The sequence below is a fragment of the Coffea arabica genome, chromosome 6c (genome assembly GCF_036785885.1).
Source record: "Coffea arabica cultivar ET-39 chromosome 6c, Coffea Arabica ET-39 HiFi, whole genome shotgun sequence".
Taxonomy (NCBI): Eukaryota; Viridiplantae; Streptophyta; class Magnoliopsida; order Gentianales; family Rubiaceae; genus Coffea; species Coffea arabica.
Window position 1 is genome coordinate 8306000 of NC_092320.1, and position 27441 is coordinate 8333440.

The 27441-nt window shown below is 37.0% G+C and overlaps 5 protein-coding genes across 7 annotated transcripts; 2 read left to right on the top strand and 3 right to left on the bottom strand.

The window, feature by feature from the left end:
* Positions 1–1511: 1511 nt before the first annotated feature.
* On the bottom strand, positions 1512–6974 carry LOC113693592 (26S proteasome regulatory subunit 8 homolog A). Its single transcript, XM_027212135.2, has 9 exons — positions 6649–6974; positions 5426–5523; positions 5079–5303; positions 4907–4969; positions 4651–4814; positions 3547–3703; positions 3356–3454; positions 2753–2863; positions 1512–1941 (listed from the first exon to the last, which is right to left on the bottom strand). The coding sequence occupies exons 1-9, from the start codon at positions 6851–6853 to the stop codon at positions 1801–1803; spliced, it is 1263 nt and encodes a 420-aa protein (XP_027067936.1). The 5' UTR covers positions 6854–6974; the 3' UTR covers positions 1512–1800.
* A 684-nt stretch (positions 6975–7658) lies between these two features.
* On the top strand, positions 7659–11042 carry LOC113694020 (uncharacterized). Of its 2 annotated transcripts, XM_027212862.2 has the most exons (8): positions 7659–7793; positions 8107–8242; positions 8806–8941; positions 9143–9224; positions 9311–9486; positions 9790–9927; positions 10009–10148; positions 10477–11042. In XM_027212862.2, the coding sequence occupies exons 2-8, from the start codon at positions 8125–8127 to the stop codon at positions 10737–10739; spliced, it is 1053 nt and encodes a 350-aa protein (XP_027068663.1). In that variant the 5' UTR covers positions 7659–7793; positions 8107–8124; the 3' UTR covers positions 10740–11042. The 2 variants fall into 2 exon arrangements, with proteins under 2 accessions (XP_027068663.1, XP_071908722.1); XM_072052621.1 differs by having other exon boundaries at positions 7659–8242.
* A 1268-nt stretch (positions 11043–12310) lies between these two features.
* LOC113691679 (probable histone H2A variant 3) lies at positions 12311–14644 on the top strand. Its single transcript, XM_027209939.2, has 2 exons — positions 12311–12690; positions 14125–14644. Exons 1-2 carry the CDS (start codon positions 12565–12567, stop codon positions 14419–14421), a joined length of 423 nt encoding a protein of 140 aa, XP_027065740.1. The 5' UTR covers positions 12311–12564; the 3' UTR covers positions 14422–14644.
* Positions 14645–15680: 1036 nt separating this feature from the next.
* On the bottom strand, positions 15681–18840 carry LOC113693846 (3-ketoacyl-CoA synthase 11). Its single transcript, XM_027212585.2, has 2 exons — positions 18331–18840; positions 15681–17545 (listed from the first exon to the last, which is right to left on the bottom strand). Exon 2 carries the CDS (start codon positions 17536–17538, stop codon positions 16006–16008), a length of 1533 nt encoding a protein of 510 aa, XP_027068386.1. The 5' UTR covers positions 17539–17545; positions 18331–18840; the 3' UTR covers positions 15681–16005.
* Positions 18841–20195: 1355 nt separating this feature from the next.
* LOC113692383 (heme-binding-like protein At3g10130, chloroplastic) lies at positions 20196–23115 on the bottom strand. 2 transcript variants are annotated; one of them, XM_027210782.2, is made up of 8 exons: positions 22646–23115; positions 21973–22110; positions 21819–21887; positions 21635–21706; positions 21337–21419; positions 21117–21248; positions 20728–20941; positions 20196–20573 (listed from the first exon to the last, which is right to left on the bottom strand). In XM_027210782.2, the coding sequence occupies exons 1-8, from the start codon at positions 23078–23080 to the stop codon at positions 20529–20531; spliced, it is 1188 nt and encodes a 395-aa protein (XP_027066583.1). In that variant the 5' UTR covers positions 23081–23115; the 3' UTR covers positions 20196–20528. The 2 variants fall into 2 exon arrangements, with proteins under 2 accessions (XP_027066583.1, XP_071908723.1); XM_072052622.1 differs by having other exon boundaries at positions 21973–22106; positions 22646–22786.
* Between the last annotated feature and the right edge of the window lie 4326 nt (positions 23116–27441).

Below are 27441 nucleotides of genomic sequence, written 5' to 3' on the forward strand. Positions count from 1 at the left end.
AGATATTCAAATTTATATTATAAGAATACTTTATATTACAATGCGCATATAGTAATATACTTAAGAAAAATTATAATAAAATATACATTAAGTTTGTATTTCATATCGATATTTTTATAAAATTGACTAAATATTTTATTATTTTTTAAAAATTCCCCGTTCAACGGGTACAAAACTAATTTAAATACTAAAGTCATCATTAGCCAACGTCTCGTCTCTCCAATTTTACGCGCTATTTCACTATTTGTACCAAAAAACAGGAGACGTTGGCGGGGCAATTGCCTGCTATTATCGACTTTTCAATTTACTTTTTTTTTTCTTTTTAATTAGTAGCAATGATCTGCTATTATCCAGTTTTCAGCAATTTTAAGGTCTACTTGCATGGTTGGAGAAAACCTTCAGCGCCTGAGCACATTCAGGCCAGTCGAATCACTCCTTCGTGTTACTTTTTAACATGGCAAGCTATGAGATTTAGCATCACAATAATATGAATTCATGCAATCTTCAACTTGCATGACGCGACGCGTAAGCATCGTCAGTCAGAAGCAAACTATGACCACGCAAGGACAATAGCCCATCCTAAGCCTTCTTAGGCTTGGTGGTACGGGAGGTCAAGGGTTCGAATTTTACTTCCCACAAAATTTATCATAATATGTGATCGTTTTTATTGACCAGTTTCGATAGAGTTTCTACTCCCATCGAATTCCCTTCCCCTCTCTCCTAGAAGCTAGAATAGGTTAGCTTAAGTTATAGGAATTCTATCGTATCGATAAAAAAAATAAGGACAATAGCCAAACATTAAACCCCCGCAAAACACGTGCCTGCTCATCATGGAGTTTTTTTTAGGATTCACCGACCGTCTCTTTTGTGGGTTCCATCGGAAAGAAACTTGATTCAGTTTTTTGATTGGATACACGCGCTGTTTAATTAAATTAATGATCATTCTTTGGAGATTTGCCATTGTGAATGTGGTTGATTTGGAAATCCAGAAAGGAACTTCACTCAAAATGTTATCATCAAAGATCAAGTGTCAATCACAAGTCGATTGTAACCTAATTAATTGTTGAACTATCCAAACCCGTCCGCTAAAGCGTGTGACGAACTTTAAATGGATTTTAACAAGTATTCAATTAAACCATTTAATTGATAAATAGTGGACCGATTCGACGCGTCCATTTATAATCATTTTAAAATAATTATACACTTAAACTCAAATATTAATGAGTTTCAAACAAAAATACATTTGAATTTTCTATCAATCTAATAATAATAAAATATTACTAGTTCTTATCAAACAATGCGTGAAAAAGTAAAAAAATTAACAAGTAAAAATTTCAAGTGAATTAAATGGATAATTAAATATTACCTATGCCTATTTATTAAATAAATATAAATAAATTGACTCAAATTAGTTGACCCAATTATACCAGTTTGAATCACACATTTTAACACCTCCGCTTGTAACATCTTTAATTGCATGGAGTATATGCTTCGTCAGTGAGAGAAGGAAATTAAGAAGAAAATGCCACGAGTCATGAAACCTCGGGCTGGATTAAGAACTTTATCGAACTCACTTCATAAAATTACATACAAATGTTCGCAAGACAAGGGAGGAAAAACGTCAAACTCAGAAAATAACACAACCGATTTGCATCTGGGGTTACTAACGCAAAGGCGAGCAACGACAGATGCAAACATGGTATCTTCCAGATCAACGATATTCTGCTACATAAAACCAAAGTTAAACAGAAACTTGGACACTTTTCAAGTACATCAATCCAGAGAAAACCAAAACTCTCATTACTTCCATAGCTTTCGCAAGGACATATTTTTCTCCGTCTCCTTTTTCATCACCTTGGCAACAGCCATCTCAAAATCCTCTTGCGTCACATGAACCCTCCTCTCCCTCAGAGCAAACATCCCTGCTTCTGTACACACAGCCTGCAATAAAGGGGCCAATAAAGCTTAAAGCCATAGCGACAAGGCATAAGTGAACTTAAAAGCTGATGCTGAGTATCCTATTCACATCAGAGGGGAGAAAAAAATAGTATATATGTAGAAAAAGAATCATGAAACGAGTAAAATCTACTCGTTTGATCCTTAAACTCAAAATTGTCTCTCAAGTGCACAATCAATACAAAGCTGCCTAAACTCAGATCACTGAAATACATGCTAAAGGTTTAACCAAAAGAAAAGTCAGAAATATCAATTTCTCAACCCCCCACTCTAGCACTCGAATACTCCTACATTCAACTAAAGAAGTGGGGAAAAAAACCCAACCCAATCAATTCAGCTCAGCATTGGTGTTGGACCGAGTTGATAAACCAGAAATTGGTTCTCACCTACACTCCAATTGTCTAAGAGTTCTAACAAAATCCAGTGGTACCACATAACATAATTAATATATGAATATGGAATTCATGTATCAATAAATCTGAAAGTTGGCAGATGTGCCAAAATCACAAACAAATCATGGATTGGAACCAAGAGCCTGACAGTTCACCAGTACCGCCTATTGCATTTAGCCAGACTTCCTAATGACAACTACTTTGAATGAAACAAGTTTCATACACTTACATCAGCTGAGGATGCAGAAAGAGTCAAGTTAGAGGTACAGATGCAACATAAGCAACAAAAACATGCATCATTATTATTATAAAAAAAAAAAGAACCTGCCAGTTTCTTAGTATACGACACAAGAAACAGAGGGTTAAGCACTAAGCAAAAAATATAGAAGCAGATAGACTTGCACCTTCAATTCTGCACCAGATGCACCATTCATCTTTTCTGCAATCTTCTTTAAGTCAATCCCACGCATTAAATTCATCTTTCTTGAATGGATTTTTAGAATATCGAACCGAGACTGCAAAGCATTTCAGTACCAAAGTCAATTGATGAAAAGTTATAAACAGGTTACTGATGGAACTAACTACCAAAATTATTATCAGTAAAACCAAGACAAACTCACTGATATGACATGAAAAAACGAAGACCTAAAAATTGTTGCTTTAGCATGTGCATCTATGTGAAAGTACAAAAGATATGCAAAAATAGGATAAAAATGCATTTTCTGAGATTTCAACAATTTAGACTATGAAAGCATCCAAGGGCAATATCTAACTGAGGAAATTTCGACAATGTTAGACTACGAAAACACGCAAGGGCATTCCCTAACTATACATTTCATGATTTGACTTCCCAGGAGGACTACAAATGAAAGGCAGAAGAGATCCATCCTCATGGACTGAAATATTTATAATGAGACAAGAAGCGCTTCAATGAGCTAAAAAGCTGAAGAAGTAGACAAGAAAAAACACTTTCAAGGATTCAGAACATTGTCTAAATATCCACATACCTCTTCATTCGGATTTGGAAATTCTATCTTCCGGTCAATTCTCCCAGGTCTAAGGAGAGCTTGATCCAAAATATCAATACGATTTGTGGCCATCAAAACCTGAACAGGCAAATTTTAACTACTACAGCACCATGAACATAAAGGATAAACACAAAACTGATATTCAATAAAGCGCCAATGTATGTATTCACCTTGATCTTATTTGATGCCTCAAAACCATCAAGTTGGTTGAGAAGTTCCAGCATCGTCCGCTGTACTTCACTGTCACCATTGCCACTTCCAGATTCCATTCTCGCAGAACCAATACTGTCTATTTCATCCATAAAGATGATGGATGGGGCATGCTCCCTATAAAACAACAATAAAGCCCAAAATAAGGAAATTTAGTCCTTACAATACACTGTTAAAGTAATCATGAAACTGTATCATCCAGCAAAAGCCATGCTTCAATGGCAAAAAGCTTAAAGCAAACGTCAATAGGACCCCCCCCCCCCCCCCCCCCCCCCCCAAAAAAATCTTAAAAGGTAAGAGATCCAGAGGCTTATGCTTTCAACTGGTAGATGACATTTCTCAATTCTCCTGAACAATGAGAATATTTTTTGCGGGTGTCTGGATCACTTTGCCCCATTGCAACAGAGAAATTTAAGAGCTGCCAGTAGGCATTCACTTTGCAATACACAATACAGCCCTATGCTATAATCATGTAAAATAAGTTAACGCAATTATGATTAAAATCTGATACAGATAAATTGGAAGAGTCAATCCTTCTTGTATTTCATTTTTTTTTCGACTCCACGCGAATTTTTCTATATTTCTAATTAAACTTTCTTTTTTCCTCTGTTGTCTATAGGAGAACAATCTTGTTTCAAATGCCAATTCTAAGATCCAGCCTACAACACAATCATCTGCTAGCCAAAAGTTCACAAATTAACATTTTACTCCAATGCATATAATTTGCAGTCTCCCACAACCTGCTGGCCCAAAAAAGGTAACAGTTTGGATGTTCATTCTTGTGACACTAAAATACTCGTGTACTTCTTTGATTGATGGAAAAACCTTGCATCATACGTAATATCTCAAAATAATACCTAATAGCAAGTAATGTTCCAATAAATCATCACACAACAATCTTAAATGCTGGATCCTACCCCACCTTTTCCTTAGCTTCTTTCAACCAACTTGGTTTCCACATTTAGAAGAAATGTTGCAGAAAACAAGGAAAATGAGCATATAGCCACTTCAGTGAAATGAAAATTCAAGGATATTAAAATGAAGCAGCAAGTTTTGCAACCAACCTGGCCATGACAAAAAGTTCCCTCACCATTCGGGAACCTTCCCCAATATATTTTTGCACTAGTTCAGAACCAGAGACCCTGATGAAAGTACAATCAGTATGATGTGCGACTGCCCTGGCCAACAGTGTTTTCCCAGTTCCTGGAGGTCCATAAAGTAGGACTCCCTGCCATTTAAAAAATAAAAGAGAGAGCATGAGTAGAAAGTTAAATTATCATAAAGGCAACATATTCAAATAGCTAGGCTACAAATTAGCACCTTGGGTTGAGCTATCCCAAGACTCTCAAATAACTCAGGATGTTTGATTGGAAGCTCAATAACCTGGAATGCAACAGGAACAGAATGCAAAGAAATCAATTATCCAAAAACATCAAAATTACAACGTTCATCTATGATAATTTCCAAATATTTCAAATGGAAAGGGAAAAACCTCCTTAATCTCTTTGATTTGCTGGTCAAGACCGCCAATCATGTCATATGTAGAATCAGGAACTTTTTCAACTTTCATGAGATTGACTAACGGATCCACTTTGCTGGGCAAAATTAAATGCAGGACATAGCTGTCATTTCGGAGAGCAACTCTGGTTGATGGAGTGATCTTTGTAATGTCAATGTTTTTATCAATATCAACCACATATTTTCCTTCTGGATGGACCTGATGGGATATACAATAAGGAAAGCGTAAGCATTGAACTCCGTCTATTAATTTTTTGTTTGCTTTCTTTTTGTGTTTTGGATTCTTCAAAAGAGAGGTTGCAAGAACATAAGGAAACTTACTTTAACTAGAACTTTAGATTTCCCCATTACTTTGACAACTTCACCCACATAAGATCCAGGCTCCTGCAGTAGTTGCAACTCCTCCTTGAGCATTCTCACTGTCATTTCAAGTACAGATAAAACAATAACTGGTAATTCAATATTTAAAACTGCAAACTTGCACGAATCACATGTTGAACGATAAGCAAAAATCAGAATTAGTCATGATTCGGACAGCTTGAATAGAAAACAGAATTCATAGTAGCCATCTCTTCGTAAAAGTAAATAAAGAGATAAAAGAGCTAGCTTATGCTTAAAATACAAAAAGTTGTTCAAGTAAGCATTAACTAAAGGAAGAATCATATTGTCCCACAGGTTTACTAAAATATAGCGACGTTTGCACTCAACTCAACTCTTCCGTCCCAAATCCTCTTATTTACTTAAACTAGATAGACAGGTGTCTACATCACACATGAGGACAGCTTTGAACCATGGATACAAGCGCTACTAGATTCTAAAAGAACAAACTATTCATGCCAGAGAACAATAATAAAAGTCCTCTGTGCATATAATAAAAGGGCATAGTAAATTTATATTGCTCTCTGTCAATTCTAATATCCCAAACCCCAATAACTTCATTAAGCTAAAAAACCTTGCTAATCTGATTTAGATGATTTTCAGCTAAGGACCTCTGTGCATATGACAATTAGTTGATCCAGCATATGTAATCCGATCCAAAACTCAGGTCCTTGCCGACCCCTGCCTATTACTTTTGAGCTCTTTATGATGTGGGTCAAGTGTTCAAAACCATATCCAAACTACTTCTCTGTAAAGGAAAGTACCTTAAAAGAATCCCAAAATGTAAAAATTTCACACACCGCTGCGTCTACGGAACTGAACTTTGCCAATCACCTAACCCAAGGTTCTCAAGATTCAAACTTTGCCAATTCGAGACCTAAATCCACTTTGTGCATTGCCAAAATAAATCACAAGCTGTGCACTCCAACAAATCCCCAGATAATACCTCCAACATTCTGCGAATTCGTCAACAACATTATTTAAAATACGTGTATAGCCCTCCCCCACCCCCACCCCCCCAGCCCAAGGCACCTTACTGCGAAGGCATAGTGCGGGACTAGCAAATTGTGTAGATTTTGAAAAAAAAAAATCAACTATTAAGCTAGGGTTTTTAACTATTTGGGTAAACGAAAAGCAAGCAATGAACTGGAAGTGGCATTGGCAACCTTTAGAATTGAGCTCGTTGCGTTGGGCTTCGAGACGGTTGAGATTGTGGGATTTCTGGCGGACCTGGAGCTGAAGATCGTGGATATGTTGGAGATAATACTGCCGCAAGCCCTCGCCTTGCTTCACCATCATCGTACCCTTGCTCGAACAGCTCTCTTCTCTCTCTGCTCCACTTCGGTTCTTCTCTACCTCTGCTGTAGCCATTTTATTAAAGCTTCTTTGGTAGCTTCGATTTTATCGGATTTTGATGATAGGTGAATTGGGGATTCAATTGCACCAGAATGACGATCGATTTCCTCTGAACTCTGGTATTGTTTTTTTCCTTTTTCCTTGCCCTATTTATAAATACGGATAAATCGGGCGGGTCGATAGGGTGCGGATTTCCTATTGGGTCTTGGAAGACAACAAACGAATTCAGAAACCCATTCGGGTCTTGGAATACAACAAACCAAAAGTTTGGCTCGTTTCGTAAATGATTTTTTCTCATATTTGTCTAGAATTTTACTGGAGCCACAACTAACAAGTTGTAATACGTAACAGCTAATTTGTTTAGTTTCCGTAAAAGAAATGTTAAAAAATAATAGAATTTATACATATCAAGACTATTTTTTTTTAATTTTTAAACAATGCTAAGACTTTTTCTTTTCTAAGTGAAGGCTTTAAATTAAAAAATTTTCAATTATATTTTTTTCCCACCACCCAACTCAATCATTTTTTTTACATGTGAGAACTTATGCCACTCTAATAGCAATTTTTAGCGAACAAGAACAATTCATTAGGATATAGAGAAACAGAGCCAGTATATATTTAAAAGGAATTTCAATAAAATTTTAAATTATAAAAATATTTAAAAATATATTTTAAAAAAATTTCTAAAAATAATTTAAAAATATTTACTGTAAAAATTTTTCATATACAAAATTATAATAAAATTTTAAAAAATACCTTCAAAAACAGTTAATTCGAGTGGAGCCAATAAGAGCCATGAACCTCCCATAAAAAGCCTTGCCCCGGCCAGAATTTGACCCTGCGCCTAGCCCGGTCACCCGCTCGCCTCTTTCTCAGTTCTTTCTTTCCCAACCCTTGATCTCCACAATTTTGAAAATCTCCATCTACAGCCGAGCTAACAGGGAGGGGCTAGGAGGTGCGGATTCCCTTTCCTGAATCCCACTTGTATTCCATATACCGCCAGATTCACGTACATTTAAATCTTATACACCACCAGAATTTTCTTTCTCATTTCTTACAACCTTGTTTAATTGCAGCTGTCTTTTTTTTTTTCCCTTTTATATTTTGTTAATTGTAATTTTGGCAGCTCAACAAAACATTGCATTCAAAATAATTTTAAAAAATCTTTTCCGTATTTGCTAGAATATATATCAATCAAATAAATAAAATTTTAGATTAAAAACGGTAGATATACATAAATAGCTGAGGTATTTTGTTGAACATAGTAGAATTTGTATTTGGGAGAAATGGATAAGAAGAGAGTGGCGGTGCCGTTGGTTTGCCACGGCCATTCGCGCCCCGTCGTTGATTTGTTCTATAGTCCTGTCACTCCAGATGGCTACTTCCTCATCAGTGCCAGCAAAGGTTTGCACTTTTTTTTTTTCGGTTTTTCCTAAGTTTTTATTCACATTTTACATATATGCGAGAGATTCAACGTATCTGTTGGTACATACGTTGGATAATTATACTGAGATTATTTTCATTCCGACAATCAATTGTTTCTTGTTAAATTTCTTGAGATTCTAAAATACTTCCTCCCGCCCCCCGAGTAGAAGGCTCTGATCATGCTGATACTCGTGTCTAATTACCGTTGATGTACAGTTTCTTGAGTACTTTTGTCCATTATCTGTCAGCAGTGTAAATTAGGACGATCATTGTGAATTACTAGAAGCAACTCTAGGTTTTGATTGCTTCCTTATTTTGGCATTGAGTGAAAGGAGTATTGTCTGAGAAGGGCACCTTAATCGAACCAGCATATGTCAATGTTCAATGGCTTGTTTGCTTATAATTTTTCAAGCAGTTAGTTCCGGTAGGAGTAAGATATGAGAGTTTATCTTAGTTGTATTTCATTGTTGTAAAGAACCCTGTTTTCTGCACTTTCATACTTCTAGTTGATTAGTATATCATATTTCGTTCGTATATTCCAGATTCCAATCCTATGCTTAGAAATGGTGAGACTGGAGATTGGATTGGAACATTTGAAGGGCATAAAGGTGCAGTCTGGAGTTGCTGCTTGGATACAAATGCTTTTCGTGCTGCTACTGGTTCTGCTGACTTCTCTGCGTATGTAACATGCTCCTCAATACTCTTGCAAAGCGAACCAAACTTGCACACTGTTGATAGTCGCTCAAGAAATTATATGCATTTGTCTTGATGTCTTTCGGTCTTCTTGTCATCTCCTGCATTTAAGAACAAGGGTGGTATTGGCTCCATTGATCAGCATTCAATTGATTGCCTTGTACAATCTGGTTTATTGTGATACAGAAAAATCTGGGATGCTATAACTGGGGACATACTGCATTCTTTTGAGCACAAGCACATTGTTCGAGCCTGTGCTTTCTCAGAGGTACATCTTTGAGTCATTTCCTGTATAAACACTTTCTTGCCATCAATTCATGCTCTTCTTAGAATTACTTCCTTTTCCTGGAATAGGATACCAATTTTTTACTTACTGGAGGAGTTGAGAAAGTTCTTCGAATATATGATCTGAATCGCCCTGATGCTCCTCCTAGAGAAGTAGACAAGTCTCCTGGCTCTGTCAGAACTGTTACATGGCTCCACAGTGATCAGACAATTTTAAGTTCTTGTACGGATATGGGAGGGGTCAGGTATGCTTGTACCATAGAATTCGGTGTACTGAAATCTTTGGTTCTTGGGTTTTTAAAGTTTCAGATCCTCATTTCCATTTTATTAGATAGATTTCATAGTTCACACTATGAAAATTGAAGTTAGCGTGTATGTTGAGGTTAGAGGTGGAAGTTTGAAAATAAGATAAGCTTTATTGCTATAACCTGGTATTTCATTTACTTTTTTGTCCGTACTTGTTTTTCGTGTTTCAGATTCTCTATAATGTGTTTGAGATCTTACAGGAGGTTGAAGCTTATCTTCTAATGGTTTATTTCCCATTTCAGATTATGGGATGTCAGAACTGGCAAAGTAGTCGAAACACTAGAGACTAAATCACCCGTGACTAGTGCTGAAGTTAGTCAAGATGGTCGATACATTACAACTGCTGATGGTTTCAGTGTGAAGTTCTGGGATGCAAATCAGTGAGTTCAACGAAAATCAGATGCATTTGTCTTGATTCTGCGGGCCTAACTTCTAGTCACATGTGTTTTCTTGTTTTGCAGTTTTGGATTGGTTAAGAGCTACAACATGCCATGCACCGTAGAGTCAGCTTCTTTGGAACCCAAATATGGTTTCAAATTTGTTGCTGCAGGAGAAGACATGTGGATTCGTGTTTTTGATTTTCATACTGGTGACGAGATAGGTACGTCAGTAAAATAAACGAGATTTAGAGTGAACCAACTTCAGATTTTGGACCGCATATTACAAAATTATGAGACATGGATTGTAATATGAAAAGAATGTCGGGGCCTCTAGGCAGAGATATTATTTTCTCATTGACCCTTGACCTTCTAAATCCTGGCCTCGCTGGTTGCTTTACAGGCTCCTTGTATCCCATGTTGCGTCTGATTTTCTTTTTGTCCTGTTTCAATTAGTTGATGTACATGTACTAACCTGACGCTTGAAGGTTTAGGGAATACATCCTTGGTTGGTCTCCAGTTTCACGCTAAGTATTTATCTTTTGGGTGCAGCATGTAACAAGGGTCACCATGGTCCTGTGCACTGTGTTCGCTTTGCACCAGGCGGGGAAACATATGCCTCAGGATCTGAAGATGGAACAATCAGAATATGGCAAACAGGGCCACTGATTAATGATGAGAGTGAACCTATTGCAGCAAATGGTGGAACAGGAAGGGTGAAGGTTAGTGCAGATGAAGTTTCCCGCAAAATTGAGGGGTTCCACATTACAGATGAGGGAAAGTCCAGGGAGAAAGAAGAGATGGAGAACGCCTGAGGGGCTGATGATATCTGTGTTGGTTGGGATGTCAAATGCCACGTACAAAGATTCCTCCTCTGTCGGATGTCAGTCTAATTGTCTTTCCTTTGCCTCTAGGCAGGATATCTTTAGTTTAAATTTGCGGATCTGCTCTCTTAAGAACAGCTATTGTGGTAAACCCGCGACCATTGCTTGGTGCACTTAGTTATTGTCTGTATGTATATCAAGGCTTCGCTGGAAGCTAGCTACTACATGACTGGTGATGATTCATTAGAAATGTGCTTGTACGGCGCGTTTATAAAATGTGGGTTATGTTCATTACCTTTTGACCGCACTTGTTGGGATTGACGTGAGAGTTGTGGTATTTGGAAATTCTTGAAGTTTTGCAGTTATTTCATGACGGTTCAAGGGATGATTGGCACTTTAGTTTACACCACTTCCCGTGAGCATGGTGGGCCTGTACTCAAATCGATTATTTTAACAGATTATACATTTTGATTACGAGTAATCAGTTTTTGTGATGTTCTCAATTACTTTTATATTCTGATTGTAGATTTCATAATGATAAAAAAAAATATAACTTATATAATTACCTAAAAGGTTGCTTTCATTGATGTTGATTATTCTCTGTAATCAGATTTTGTAAAATCTAAAGCAATCAAGATAAAGGCCTATGTCTGTACCAGTTTCTCAAGTATTTCCAGTTTTAAGTTAAGCAGCTACAGTTGCGGAAGTTAGTATATGGTGAAGCGTGTTTTAATCCAAGTGTGATTGACTAACCTTTTCCTTTTCAAGCTATTTGGGAGTTTAGGATAGAAAAGAGACGAACGGAAAACTTTAGTTATGAGAGAAGAGAAGGGATTGTTGTGTTGTTTGGGAGTTTTGAGAATTAGTGGAATGATTTTGGATATAAAAATCATTAAATATTTGTTCAAGACATTTTTAAGGATAAAATAGATATTTTAAAAAACTTTCATAAGTTTCCTCCAACTTTCTCTCTAATTTGGGAGAAAAACTTTTACTTACTATTTATCCTCTTAAATCCTTCCATTTCTCTTCTTTTCTTTCCTAATAAAAACTAACAAACGAAGGAAATGTTCGCTTTCTCTTCTTTCGCCTTCTTTTCTCTCCAAATCATTCACTCCCAAACGAACCCTAAAAGTTAACTTCTTCTATCTAACCTTTAATTCTTGTAAAGGTTTAGCAGAGATTTTTAGCAACGTAATGCGGCTTTAAAAATTCTAGAAATTCTTAAAAGCTGGACAATTTGAAATTGCCTTATCTACTGAACGAGCCAAAACGGGTTATACGAGTTCAAGAGCCGAAGATTTCTTTACTGTTTTAGGGCGATTTGGTAAAGTTAGAAAGGTAACACGAGTTAAATATGTGTTGAAATTTCCCGACAGACCAACGTTGTAAGGAAAGAGGGAGGGGGATTTTGAGCGATCCTTATCCAGCTGCCTGCCCTGGGAACAGAAGAGGTAAAAAGCAATCTCGTCTGGAGTACCCGTGGTGTACACGAAATTACCCTTTTACCCTCAATGGCAGTGAATGCAAAGCGGACAGTTGTGCAAATTCCAACGAAATTCAGGGTAACCTAAATACGGCATCCCCCCTTAATGACAACTCCATTACTGCGCGCGCCTCGCGCGTTAACTTTCCTCCTCTCCTCTCTTTCTCTCCGTCTTCGACTGGACTGCCTGCTGCCTCGTTTGTGACTTGTGAGTTGCGACCCGTCGATCAAAACCCGAACCGGAAGCTCCAAAAAGCCTCTTTTTCGTTCTCAAGCCTTGATAAAAACTGAAAGCCCTTCCAATCGGTTGGAGGGATTTGGCGGGAAAAAATGTCGGGAAAAGGCGCCAAGGGCTTGATAACCGGCAAGAACTCCTCCGCGTCCGCTGCGGCTAACAAGGACAAAGACAAGGACAAGAAGAAACCTACTTCTCGTTCCTCTCGTGCCGGCCTCCAAGTACTTTTTCCCAACCCTTTTTTTTCGTTTTTTTTTTAAAAAAAGAAAAAAAAACCGAATTCCTGACTACCCTTCCGAAGCAAGTTTTGTGTTCTTCCCTTCCTGTTTTGTTTTTCAATTTTCTTATTGATTTCTTCCTTTTGCATGGTTTTCTTATTTGTTTATTTGGGTTTAAGATTTGTTCTTTTACCATATGATATGAAGGCCCTGACCCTGCAAAAATACACAAAGTTATGCATGCGGAGATTCTGCGGTTATTTACATGATTATTGGGCTTTTAATTGATTTTAAAGGTGCGATAAATTGATTAAAAACTATAATATTGTGGGAATAAGCCCGTAGATTTACTCTACTTCTGTGCATTTGAATGATTAGTTTATAGTTTCTACCTAGGAATTTTAGAAAGTTGTGAGTTTATTTCACTACTATTTTTATTTTTGGGAAAATCGAAGTAATGGTGCTCATTGTTATGGATTTGTAAAATGTCTTATTCATGTGGTAATACAATCTAATGCTATGTGAAAAATGAAACTATTAAAAGAGGAAAGGAAGAAAAAGAGAAGAATGTTCTATTCTTAATTTCAAAGTCAGTGATGCTTTATCAGTAAAACTCAAATGATCAAAAATAAAAGGAGATAAGATCATTGGACAGTTTACATGTTACTCTTCCATGATCCACATGCCCAGCAAGTAAGAGACAAAAAAAGATGTTTGGTTGAAATGCTCAAATCAGTTTTGTCGGTTTGTTCTAGAAGTTGAACTTGTTTTGTAAGTATTCAATAACCATATTAGTCTTTACCCAACTGCGGATGGTTCAGGAACATATCAACCCGGTTCTTGTTCATATGGATCTGTGTGACATGAATAACTTTCTTTTGTTACCTCTTCTTCTTCTTTTTCTTCTTTCTTTGGCCATTATGTGCCCTCCACTCATGCAAGATAGGATAACTATTGAGAGCCAGGAAGAAATCAAACTGAATTTCTTCATCTTAGTATTTTCTTCCTCTCTTTTGCCGTTCCCTTCTTCTTAATGACTAGCAAATGTAAAATTTCTTATGTATTTGTTTACTGTTTAGCAGTGATATTTTGTTGCATATTCATGTTTATGAACACACTGAAAGTTTTCTGACTGTTGGGAACATCTGTATGTCTTCTTCTTGTTTGGTTATTGTTTTTGATATCGTGTACTTGCTTTAAGTTTTTCTTCCCACCCCCCCCCCTTCCCCTCTTTCATGTTTAATGAGAAATTAGGGTTCTTTGTGGTTATGGAGTAATTCTTTAACTTGTCTACTTTTTCAAAGGTCATTTGTTAGTTGGATATATTGTTTTCTTGGTTCTAAATGTTTGTACTAGCTGTTATTTGCTAAGCCGAATGTGATGTGTTAGCTAACCAATTCTCTTAGTGAAATGACTGTATATCGCATTTGACTGCAGTTTCCAGTTGGTCGGATCCATCGTTTACTGAAACAGAGGACAACAGCACATGGGAGAGTGGGTGCAACAGCGGCAGTCTACTCTGCAGCTATCTTGGAGTATTTGACTGCTGAAGTGTTGGAGCTTGCTGGCAATGCAAGTAAGGATCTTAAGGTGAAACGTATTACTCCAAGACATTTGCAGCTGGCAATTCGAGGTGACGAAGAACTCGATACACTGATCAAAGGAACCATTGCTGGTGGAGGTGTGATTCCGCACATCCACAAGTCACTTATCAACAAATCATCCAAGGACTAGTTTCCAACGGATGGTGGATTTCTTTTAGTTGAGAGAATTCACTTTCAGAAGACTGGCTGACTTAACCCTGTGTCACTTTGCTTGTGCATCTAAACTCGTCTGCATGAATTCTAGCTGGTTCTTAGATGCTGTAGACGTGGTTACAATTATAGGCTATTAGGATCGTGTCTTTGTCTTTATATTCTGGCGGATTTGAATGTGTAAATAAAGCCATGTTTCTCAAGTCTGTTATATTTGTGCTTTTCTATATATTCCGGTGCCAAGACTGTTTCCTGATCGTTGCATGTACTGGCAGACTTAACTAACCTCAAAATTCATTAGAGAGATTGGTGTGCTATTATTTTCTGAGCTCAGTCATTTCGATCCTGAGCGAGCTAAAAATTAGGGCACTAGCGTTGCTATTCTTCCTGAACTTGGTCATTTTGGTCCTGAGCGAGTTGAATATTAGAGATCTAATGTAACAATATTCCATACGCTTAAATCCTAATCTGGTCTCTAGTTTTCTAAGACCTTTTTCTGAATCAGACGCTTCCCTACTGAGTACACAAAATGGTTGTGAGAGCATAAACCGAAGACTACTTCTTGCCCTACTCGCAGTTTAGAATAGGGGTGCAAACGAGTCGAGCCGATTCGAGTTTTGATCTTATCGAGTCAAGTCTTGACTTAATTTCATCGAGCTCGAGCTTGACAAGCTAGTAATTTGCAAGTTCGAGCTCGAATTCGACTCGATTTGAGCCGAGCTTGAGTTCGAGTTCGAGCTCGAAAAAAATAAAAAATAATTATTTTATTTTTTAAAAAATAAATAAAATAATATTTTTAATAAATAATAAAATATTAAAGATATATATGTAATTTTATTATTAAAAATAAAAATAAAAAATTTCGAGTTGAGCTTGAGTTCGAACTCGAAAAAAATAAAAAATAATTATTTTATTTTTAAAAAAATAAATAAAATAATATTTTTTTAAATAAATAATAAAATATTAAGGATATTTATGTAATTTTACTATTAAAAATAAAAATAAAAATAAAAATAAAAATAAAAATAAAAAAAATATATATATTCGAGCTCGCGAGCCACGAACTTAATGTTTTGAACTCGAGCTCGAACTCGACACTGGCTCAACCAATATCGAGCTCGAGTCGAGCTTGAATCGAGCCGCTCGCTCGATTCGTTTGCACCTCTAATTTAGAAGCACCGTATCGTGACAAAAGGTGCAGCTTATGGTTGTACCAGTAATAATACACGCACAAAGAGATTCCGCCAGGTAAAGAGGGTTAAGAACGCAATCTTGACATGCTCAAATGTCTGAGTCACAGAGTTGGCCAAAAGGAAATGCCAAACCATCTCTAACGATGTTCTCACTGATCCACGTCCTGAACTAGGGATCAGAACCTTTTGTCTGAACTCATGTACATTGTTGATGGCTAAGTCTTAGAGCTTTGGAATAATAAAACCCCAGTCAATCGCCCCCTTCATATAAGTAAAAGTAACTAATCTAGACCAGAACATAACAGAAAAACTAACGATGGCAACCTCTAGACTAACAGAACTGAGAATATGCTCAATATCATCTGCGAACCTCAAATGTCTGCTACCTTTGGAACCTCCACGGGAAACTTATCAATCTCAGACATCCAGGGGTTTTTTTCCTTTGCAGGCTTCACAGTTCTGAGGGCCTTCCATACAGCACTGTTGCACTTGAAACCTGAACCAAATGCTATTTGCCATACTCTGTGTCCTCTTTTTACTCTTCCCTTGGCTTCCGTGTAAGCCAATTCATACCACAGAGAACTGCTTGAGGTGTTGCCAAATCGATGCAGTGTCATTCTTGATGGCTCCATATGCCATTCAGATAGCTGCAAATTCTTCTCCAGTTCATCCAGGACGGCTCTACCTCCAGCATGAATGCAGAAATGGTCAAAAGCTAGTTTAAAATCGGGGATGTAAGGCTTGAGCTTCATCTTGAATAGTTTCTTCCCAACTAGCGTAGCAAAGAAAAGCAATTGTTCCGACATTGGGAGAACAAGAGGTCCTAGAGTAGTGATATTGGTCTTCAATGCATCACCAGCTACAGCCATGAGCTCCTTTGATAAAGAAACTCCAATCTTTCCATCCGCGTCTTCTTCTTGAAAGACACAGGCATAGCACTTATCATCAGCACCCTTGTGGGTGCGAACAGTGTGAACCAATTGATACTTCGATCTTCTTTTTTCCGAGAATTTGTTGGAAAGTAGTATTGCGGCACCTCCCATTCTGAACAAACAATTGGATACAAGCTTCGATCGGTCATTTCCAAAATACCAATTCAGAGTGATGTTCTCCATGCTGACGACCAAGGCATATGAGTTTGGATGGAACTGAAGGAGTTTTTTAGCTAGGTCAATAGAAATTAAACCTGCACTACATCCCATGCCGCCTAAATTATAACTGGCTACGTTCCCTCGAAGTTTATAATGATTAATTATCATTGCAGACAAAGATGGAGTTGGATTGAACAAGCTACAGTTGACAACCAAAATTCCAATGTCTTTTGCTTTTACCTTAGTCTTTGCCAAAAGCTCATCGATGGCACCAAACATAACAGCCTCGGCCTCTTTTCTAGCTTCTTTCATTGATGGATTTGGAGGTATCTTAAGGACAGCCTCAGGAAGATAAGTGTTATCTCCAAGGCCAGACCTTTGAAGGATTTTCCTTTGAAACTCAAGATTCTCTTTTGCGAATGAGCCAACCATTTCGGACTGATCTATGAAAGTCTTCATTGTGCATCTTTGAGCTTCATCAGGCTTGTAGCAGGAGAAATCAACAAGGTAAACTGGACGAGGACGAGTGAGGAAATAGATGGTCGATATGAAAACTATGAGACTTGAGCACAGGATCACCGAAATGAGGTTATACTGGAGATTATCCCATAGCTCGTAAAGATCAGGGAGAGACCAGGTGGACATTTGTGCTGCAATTACAATTACAAAGGGGGTAATGAACAGGTACATTGCATGAGTGATAAGGTAGTGATAACCAAGTTTGACATATTTCAACTTGATTGATTTCTTATAATCTGGAAATTTCCCTGATGAAGGGGCGAGCAATGGCGCCTTTGTCTTTGTTTCTTCCATTATTTTCCTGCTCAAACATAACAAGAATTGGTGAGATAAGCAGAAACATTTTAGAGAAGACAAAAACAGACAACTGAGAGAGAGAAGAAAATGATCTAGAGTTGATTCCGATTGAGAATTTCTGGAGAATACTGTGTCTCATAAAGCGTACTTGACAAAATGTGAGCCAAAGCATTGAAAAAAAGAGAAAACCAATAATTTGTTGGGAGACTACACAATTGCAGGGAAATACATTCATATTGTTCCGAGAGAAGGTCATGACAGATTTTCCAACTTATCAACCTAAATGCAGTTCTATTGTAGTTGTAAAGTAGCCACAATCTGGTTCCACAGAAAGAGACAGAGGAAAAAAAAATATATGTATATCAACCGCAATAATCAAGAGGACAGGCAGTTAAATCTGGTCGAAAAAATGTGTATATCAACCGCAATAATCAAGAGATCAGGCAGTTAAATCTGGTCGTTTCTGTATAAATCCGTCTGCTGACACTTGACAGATCAAATTGAGCTAAATATCAATAACCAATCACCATGCATAAAACCCTCACAATGAAATCTGTTGTGAAGTAGATCGGATACACCGCTGAAGTTGTTAATTTTAAAACAAAACCAGGATTAGAAGTTCAAACATAAAATAAAATATTATTTGAAGCATCATACAACGCAAGAACATAAAATGCAGAAATAAAATCTAGCCAAAAAATAAATCAAGAACAGATCTTTATGGTGAAATACTAATGTATGCTACACAAGTACCATTAATAAATAAAACAACCCAGAAAAAGTAATTACCTCTAAGGTGAATCTCAAACCCAGATAGCTTCAACGATCTCTTCACTAAAGAAGGATAGAAGCCCCGGATGCAGAGGGAGAGAGCGCCAGAAAATGAAATGGATGCAGGAGTTTTACTAGAGGAAGTATATTAGGAAAAAAGGGAAAAGAGGAAATGAGAGTGTTTATTTCCTTCAACGTGTTGTGGCCAGTGAAGAATTAGAGGAAATGAGAGTCGAAGAGGGCTTCTGGGAATATACGCAGAAAAGATTGAGAATAACAAGCAATGCCACCAAATTTAAATGGTCAAAATTATGCTAGTATTAGTCCCCCCCACCTCACTGGCAACGTGTTCTAGAAACCGTGTCTCATGCACGATCTTTTTCTCTTTCTTTGTGTGTATAGAAGGAGTCCAAGAAGATGACTAGAGATGTATATATATCGGCAGGAGGAGGAGGAGGAGGCGGCGGCGGAAACGTAAACGGGGAGAGAATATATTTGAACTGCTGAGGCGTTGCTTTGCTGGCCTCCTTTCTTTTGCCCCAGCCGCTGGTTCTACACTTTCAATTGTCATGGCTGTAAGTCAAATTAAAAGAGTTTAAGTTAAACTTCAATAATGATATTTTAAGTTTAATAAACTTTTAAATTTAATTCAAATTTAATTTTCAAAATATTTGAATTCGATAAAAAGTCATTTAAATTCGACTCTGATAAATAAATAAATTAAATTTAAACACAATTTCAAACTCATTAAAATAATTAGACAAATTCGAGAACCCAATAAAAATGTATTTGAATTCGATTCTAATTAATAAACAAATTAAACTTGAACACAATTTCAAACTCATTATTAAAATAATTAGACAAAGTATGTTTAGACGCCTAGACGAAAAACCAGACGCTACAGATTATGGAGGCAAAGGGGCCAGATGTATTCAAATTCTTTGGGCAAGCAATCGGGGGTTGAACGGGTCAAAGTTGGTGAATTGGTGACCACCCTCTCTTGTTCACGGAGAGTCGGTCTGTTTAATTTATTTGATTGCGACCAAAACAAGTCCCGTTCTTTTGGTTTGGTCAAAATTTGGAATACCCAACTCATTTTCCAAATTCGAATCATTGATCACATTTCCCCTTTTGCTGTACGCTTTGTGCGAATTAGTCTTCTTCTCTAATCTACTGTCATTCTTTTGTCCAAATTCAATTTTGACCTTTCTGAAGATGATAAAGCCATGTGCGGTGCATTTTTAAAGAGGATATGGCTCCATTTGGATTCGCAGTTTTTGAAATGTTTTTAAAATATTTTATTGTACTAGTGTATATGAAAAATTTTTATTGTAAATGTTTTTTGAAAAGTTTTTGGAATATATTTTGATGTAACTTTTAGAATTAAAAAATTTTTTAGAGTAGCTTTTAAAAATTAACATTACCACTCACCACCGCCACCATCCTGTCTTTTTTTCCTTTCTTCTCCCTCTTCCTTCATTTTCCTTCTCCCTTTGCTTCACTCTTCACTCTTCATAGACGGAAAGTGCTGTAAATTTTATTTTTTTAATATTTTTGTTTGTATATTTATGAGTTGTTTTTGATATATTATATGGATAAGATGTTTTTAGAGTTTTTTTTGCTTATGTATTATTGTAACAGTGTATTTGAAAAATTAGTTTTTGAAAAATAGACCAATCCAAACAGATTTCTTATAATTTTTTTAAAAAAAAAAATAGGATAAGTTTCTTATAATTCTCTAAGTTGTATAATTTATTTTTTATATTAATAAATCTAAATCATACCATATAACATGATTTGAATTAAATTTAAAATCATGCACACGTGACGTGACGTACATTCATAGCTGCTAGTATCAAAAAAATTACTATACCATTAGCGTATAAAACTAAAGAGTGAATTCTTTTAAATATCGATGCCATTTCTGCTTTAAGGTTCCGTCTAAATCCAGGATGGGTTGAGCTAAAAGAGAAACCAAAAGCATTTGTGATTCCTCAATTCGAAGCAAAGGGATTGAGGTAACTAAGGAGTGTGAAACTGGACTTTGTAGCTACAATCGAAATTGGGTACTATGGTACAAACGAAAATTCAATTGTGACTGGCTCTCACAACCATCTTTAAAGATTCTACACAGCCAAAACAGCGATTGAAGATTACCATCGCTTCTGATGTTGCAACTACGTACTTCCATGGCAGCAAGTGAAGAATGTTGAATCTTATTCCAATGTGAATTCCTCAAGCCATATGAGCACCTCATTCCTCTTTTTTTAACAACAAAACAGGAGATACACAAGATATTATTTAGTAGTTATTTAAAAAAAAAAAAAAAAAAAAGCTCAAAAATTGCAACCAACAATTTTCATGAATAAACATTCAAAAATATGGAAGAAAAGACTTCCATTCCCTAGTCCTTACCATGATAAAGCTCCACGTTCGACCTGGATCATTGTAACGTGCAAGCAAGCAACCGGGTTTAGGTTTTAAACCATTCCTAATAACAGCAGACCGGAGAACTTTCTCCTTCTCTCGAACAATATTCTCAATAGGTTCTCCACTAAACTTTGTTACTGCTGCTATGCCTCCATCAACCTGCCTCAATGTGATTGCTTCCTCATTCGGAGCCGGTAAACTGTTCAAACAAATTCTTTTTATTTATATACAGTATTTGATAGAAAACTGAGTGGTTTTATTGGAGCTCCCTAATTAACTCCTAAGAGACCCCCAATTTTGACACTGGCTGTCTCCCTTGCCAAGTAGGGTTCAGCTTCAAAGGTTGTAACCTGATGCAATTTGGTGAACTTCACCTGCTCAAATCTTTTTCTGATGGCAGAACTATCTGGATAGACACTTTGGATGTTTCAGCATCAACTGCCTGAGTAAACACAGGAGTAGTCATGGGTATCTTTTCCTCTGCTGCGTTCTTCCCAAAAATATACCTGTGAGAAAAGATTAAGGAGCTGACGGTAGGAACGAAAGCAATTACCAATCAAATGATAAACAATGGATTCAAACACCAAACCTCACCCAGCAACGGCATTAAAACCACTTGAACCAGACAACTTGTCACCATCTGTTTCGACGACTATAAAAGGTTTGTACTTTCTCACCTGTATTTAACGATGGAAAGTTAGTTATTACCCGGAGGGCTTGACATTTATATCAGCAGGATGGAATTCCTTAGCTTCAACAATGGGTCGGTTAGCAACAAAGGAAATTTGATTTTTCACGTAAGTTTTGTTTCAGATCTGAAGAATTAAAGCAATGCCAGATTTAACGGGTGCAAGTTAAGAACGCTGCTGCATTCAGGGAAAAAACCACAGACCTCATACGTAGCAGTTCTTTTTAGTATCTGATATTTAGGCGTTTCTAACTCTGGAGTCTTGTAAATCTGCAACTGTTAAAATTGCAACCATATCAGTTACGGCTGCTTAAAATTGGCAATGGAAATTTGACAAATAACAAAATTGCAAATGGAAAAATGCACTAGCGAATTAAGTAGCAGATACCTGCTTCAACACATCCATGAGGCCTTCAATAGAAAAAAAGTCGTTGTTCTTTATAGAATCCCAGTAGTCCTATTAATTATGATGACAAACGATAAATAAAGACTACAGAACTGACTCTGACTTTCTGTGTCAAAGGCAAAGAGCAACATCTTACAATATGGCTACAGAACTTGTTGGTTTTTGGATTGATTCCCATGACAGAAGTTCCTGTGAAGACTAATTCAGGTCTCCAGGGCAGAAGCATGAAAGTCATTACCATAGTCCATCTTGTGGTGATCTCATAAGGCCCTGTCTATACCAACTCAATCAGTAAAACCAGCAATATCAATTTGGAAATCTGACAGATTATACTTCTAGCTTTCCAGTTGTAAAAACACCAGTTACGCATGGCAAAATGTGAAGGAGACGTGCATGCCGACCAAAATAGTTTCACTCGTCTATTTAACAAATATACAGGTCACGAATGACACCCCAATGAAAGATACTATAATACCACCATCCTCTGGACAACCAAAAAATTCGCTACTCCATATGCAAACTTTCGAATGATCTTACCATTCTCACGAAAGAAACCGACTGCCCCAAAAAGCACATATTAAAATTTGTAAGTAAAATACACATTCCATTGCTGCCTTTTTCTTGCTTTGGTTTTTGTTTTTGTTTTTTTTTTTAATTCTTTTCTTCCTTCCCTGCATTCGTAGTTGTTCATATAGCAGAATACTAGCCTACCATAAAGACAGGGAACAAATATGGTACACTTGGGATCATTAAACAACATCTGGGGTTGCCTCTCACAGCAGAATTGAATGTCACAAAATATATCATACCTGTTTGACCCAGTGTAACTGAAAATGGGGGCGGAACAGCAACTTTAACGTAGCAATGTTAAACAGGTATCCACTGAGAGTATCGTGTCTAGTAATGGGGTCTCTGAAATCGACACGCTCGTCATACGCAGTCCTGTCGATCCCTTGGTCATCGAAGAGGTGAGGAAGGTCCTCGTACAAGAAGCCAACCAACCTTTCGACGTCATTTACACTAGTTGGTTCTTTCGGCGGGCTCCGTTCAACAATGCTCATCCTAACTGCCCATCCCAATTTTGGCTTCCCTCTAGTTAGTGTAGTTCTTATTTTACTTGGGTTGTTTTTGGAAGGAATGAAGAGGAGTGCCGTGGAGGGTTTGGCGGCGGTGGTGGGGTGGTGGTGGTGGAAAGTGGGCGTGCGCCGGCAAATTTGGTCGCGGCACAACTGTGCAGTGGCCATGTGGATTGCTGCGCAGATTGTGAGGCATCGAACGACTGGGTGATTGGTGGCCACTGGCCAGGCCGGTGTTTACAAAAGTCCTGGCCATACAAAAGGATTGGTTGGTATTTTTCGTTGCAGCTCGAAGCAGCACCGTTTATTCGAGGATTGCAAAATTTAGTAAAATGGATAATTGACAAAAATATCTTATTAGAATTATCCATGGGCTGAAGGCCCAATAACGATGCTTGGAGACACAACAAATCGGGACCATTGCAGAGAGTCCAACTGAAACTGAATTCCAGGAGTCGAGGAGGAGGGCGCTAAGCCTTTTACTCCTCTTGGTTTTCATTTTCGGAGGAAAGCTTTAGCGTTTTCTGCTGTAGTCAGGTTCAGCCTATGGCTTGAGCATGCTTTTGACCTACTGTAGCCTAGGATTTTCAGGTGGTAATATGCTGCATGCGGACATGGGTCCGATCGGTTGCCAGGAAAATCGTTCGAACTGATTTTGTACAAAATGCATAAAAAGTAACTTTGTACGTGTACTGCATAATTCACTTGCAACAAACATGTAACTGTAAAATAAAATTTTATAAATTTCATATATGATATAATATGGATCTTATATATATATATATTTTTTGTCAAATCTTCGCCATAAACTTTCAGAAATGATTGTTCCTGCCCCTCCTCCGCTGCATGCTACAGTCAGAGGAATGAAGTCACCATGGACATGTGTCATGGTGACTTGTTCGGCCATTTCCCGAACAAGGGAAAAGGGTAGTATTAAGTTTGGTCCCAAACTTACAGGATAAGTTTGAGGCGTGAATTCAACATTTCTAGAGCTCCGCCCAGGGTAAACTGGTAATCTGATAATCTTGTAATCATCTTATGGAATGGATATCGTGAAACAAAGGGATAAACCTATTCTCCCTAGCGCTTATTGGGTAAGGCCCTATAAATAAATAAGGAATCATATCATGAAAGATATGCACACACTTAAAAATAATTTTTATTCCTACCCAGAGGTGCTCTCGGCTCCTTTCACTGTACTTTTATCAGCAGTTTTTCCCTGCCTTGTCAAAGAGAGAGAGGCATTTGAGTTTTAAATGTAAATCACGAATGAGTAATGACATTAATGAAAAGAACGGAGGTTTAAATCCTCCACTTAGCTAAAATCTGCTGCATGTTCTTTAATTTTTGATTAGAAGGTTCACTTGAATGGAAGAAACTTGACTCATCAATTTGCTTCAGTCATATGAATTTTCGTGGATGAGGGATCTTTGCCTAAACAATTTCTTGCAATCAGCCTCACTTCTTGCCTGCTAAATTATCTGGAGGAATCTATCGAGCAAAAGCCCCAAATTTAAATGGCCAGCGTTGTTAAGATTCAGGAGAGCAAAAGGCAAAAACACCATTACGATTTACGATAAAAAAAAAAAAAAAAAAAAAAAGACCACATGATTGTAATTTGAAAAAGGTGATGCCAACATGGCATATTTTTCCATGCGAAATACACGCTTCTAAACATTTAATGCACACCCGTGCACGGGTCCGACACTCACTAAGGTTTTGTTTGAGTGAGGGCAAAAGGGATCACTTGGGATCATCCGTGACATATTTTCTATGCCAATTCAATGTCATCTATAGTATTATGCCAAGTGTTCTGTTATTATTTACATTTTAATTTTCAAATAATTCAACTTGGTTTGGTTTAACACAAGTGTAAATAATAATAGGACACTTGGCGCAATACTATAGGTGGCATTGAATTCTCAAGTGAAAAGGGATAGCACAGAAAATTTCTACAAGTTCATTATTGGAATTTCTTGTTTTGAATTATGAAGAGATTATGATCAGGTAATTAGCTCTTGCTGAGCTGATATTTCATGCACTCCAATTTGATATCATTGCTTGAACAACAACAGAGTAAACGAAAAGTGAGTAGCTGGTAAATAGTCCTGCCCTGCCCTTCAAATATATTTGGTTTAGCTGGGTGTTAGCTTACCCCACCCCCCCCCCCCACCCCAAAAAAATTTCAATCTTGCAAAATTTATATCTCGAGAATTCTTGTCTTCAATCTAGTTTCTTGTATATCTTTTTCTATTCAGAAAAAATACATACACAACGATGTTTTACTTTCCTTTTGTCGTAACAAATCTGCATTTTCTAAACTTTTTTTCCTAATGCTACAATAAAATTTCAGCTAATCATATAACTCAAATAACCATTCACTAAATGCTGCTTTCTTTGTACTTTCTTTCTATTCCCCCCCCCCCCCCACCTCCCCCAACTCAAAATAAAAAAAAAAAAAAAAAACTCTTTTCCTGAAGAACATCGCACATAATTTTTCTGCTACTCAAACATGCTTGCAATTTTTCTTTTAGTTGAGAAATTGAAGGAGAATAAAAAGAACAGAGACAATAGGATCCAGCCTTTTTATCACGTGGGAGTTAAACGGAGGGAACTCTCCGTCACACAAACCTTATATTCATTGAAGGTTGAACCAAAAGAAAAAAATGGTAATGAAACATTAATCCAATTTTTTCTTTTTTGGGGAAGTTCTCTTTTTCTATAGTAACTACCAAACTAGGCCTTAATCTTCGTAGTGTACAACCTCGTACTGTAGAATGCTAGGGCAGGTATATAAGTTCACAATCTCTACCCTCAGCTCAGTGTTCTAAGCTCCCAAAATAAATCCACTTAGCTGCAAGCCAGCAACCATCCATCTGCTTCAAATCCTACAATAAGCTAATATGTCCACCATTTCGATGGTCATGGTAATCTTACTGTCCATGGTAAATGATGACCTCGAATATTATCACATTTCTCATCCTCCATCGTCAATGTTTATGGAAGACAAGGAACAAGGGTACTGCCGTTCTCCAGCTGCACCTGCTGATGGAGACGGAGATGACGACGACGATGACGGTGATGGAGGATATGATTATGCTCCAGCTGCTTGAAGTTTTCATCGGGGCTTTACCAATACCCTAGTTTTTATACCATCAGCCAAACCCTAGTTCTTGAATACTAAATCCCATATTTTATTTAAACCCTAAAATTTTAAGACCGCTAATAGAGTGTATCTATCCCCTTGTACAAGGTTATCCAAGAATGTCTTTCACTTAGTTGAAATAAGGAGAATATGTATGTAGTGCTTTCTAAGGAAGAAATCCTGCAGTTGATCGTTATATACAGCCCTAATTTCTTGGCTTTGCATCTATTAAATCAGTACGCTGTGAAAGTTTGAGGTACTAGTGAATGACTCGTTTCTTGCTAGTCACTTTTTATACCCTAAGGATTATAAACTCCAACGGTTTGTGAATCCATACATGTTCATGTTTTATCTTTTCTTTTTTCTTTTTTTCTTTTTTGGGGTCCTGGTAGGCCATGTTCATGTTCATGTTATCAAAAAGGCCTCCAAAATATTAATTAGGAATTATAGTTCCATTGCAATTTCCATGGTCAAAATTATGTAATTACTGGGGCTTATACGTACAAAAACAATCCTGGAATGGCCTCCATATCTCAATCATGGTCTGATTTAGAGGGTGAATGAGCATTTCTGACAAAAGGTTAATCGTTTTTGGTAAAGGAAATGGAGTAGGGTTTGGAACTTTTCCAGTTCTGACTGAGCATTTTGTCACGCAAAAGCACGATATAATGCATAATGGAGCTCCATCATCTCAATATTTCTTACACCAAGATGAAAAGGGCTAATCAAGCCATTGAAGTTTCGTACTCATAATTTGAATTATCTATATCTTTTTCATACATTTGATTACTTTTATGTTGGATATATATCTAATTACTAATTGTTACAGGAAGTATAAGTTTTAGATGGTTCCGTTTCTCATGGATTTATATATCCAAACAGTGTTCAGTTTGGAGAAAATCTATCTCAAATTGTCTCTTCGAGACTCCAAAAGATTGGTTTGGGGGATCTAGTGGCATCTTATTCACTTGAGAGCCGCCCTATATATCCAAAAATGGTCCCATGCTTATTAGTTAAAAGATTAATCTCGTATACATTCTCAATATATGCACTATCACCATTAGATATATGTCACATGTGTAAAATTTGAATTTAGAATCTAAAATTTGCTCATGTGTCATCCATCCAATTGTGATAGTGTATATATTGACAATGTATATAAAATTTATTCTAAGTTAAAATCTATTTCCCATCGTTACTTTCAAGAAAATTGTTGGGTAAATTACATGTAATTCCTTCGTAGTTTCATCTGTTGTCACGTGATCCCTTTAACGTTTCAAAAGATCCACTTCACTGCCCTATGATTTTATGTAAAATGAAAATTTGACGAAAAATAATTATGTACCATCGGTAGTTAAAATATCAATAGTATCTTTACTTAAAT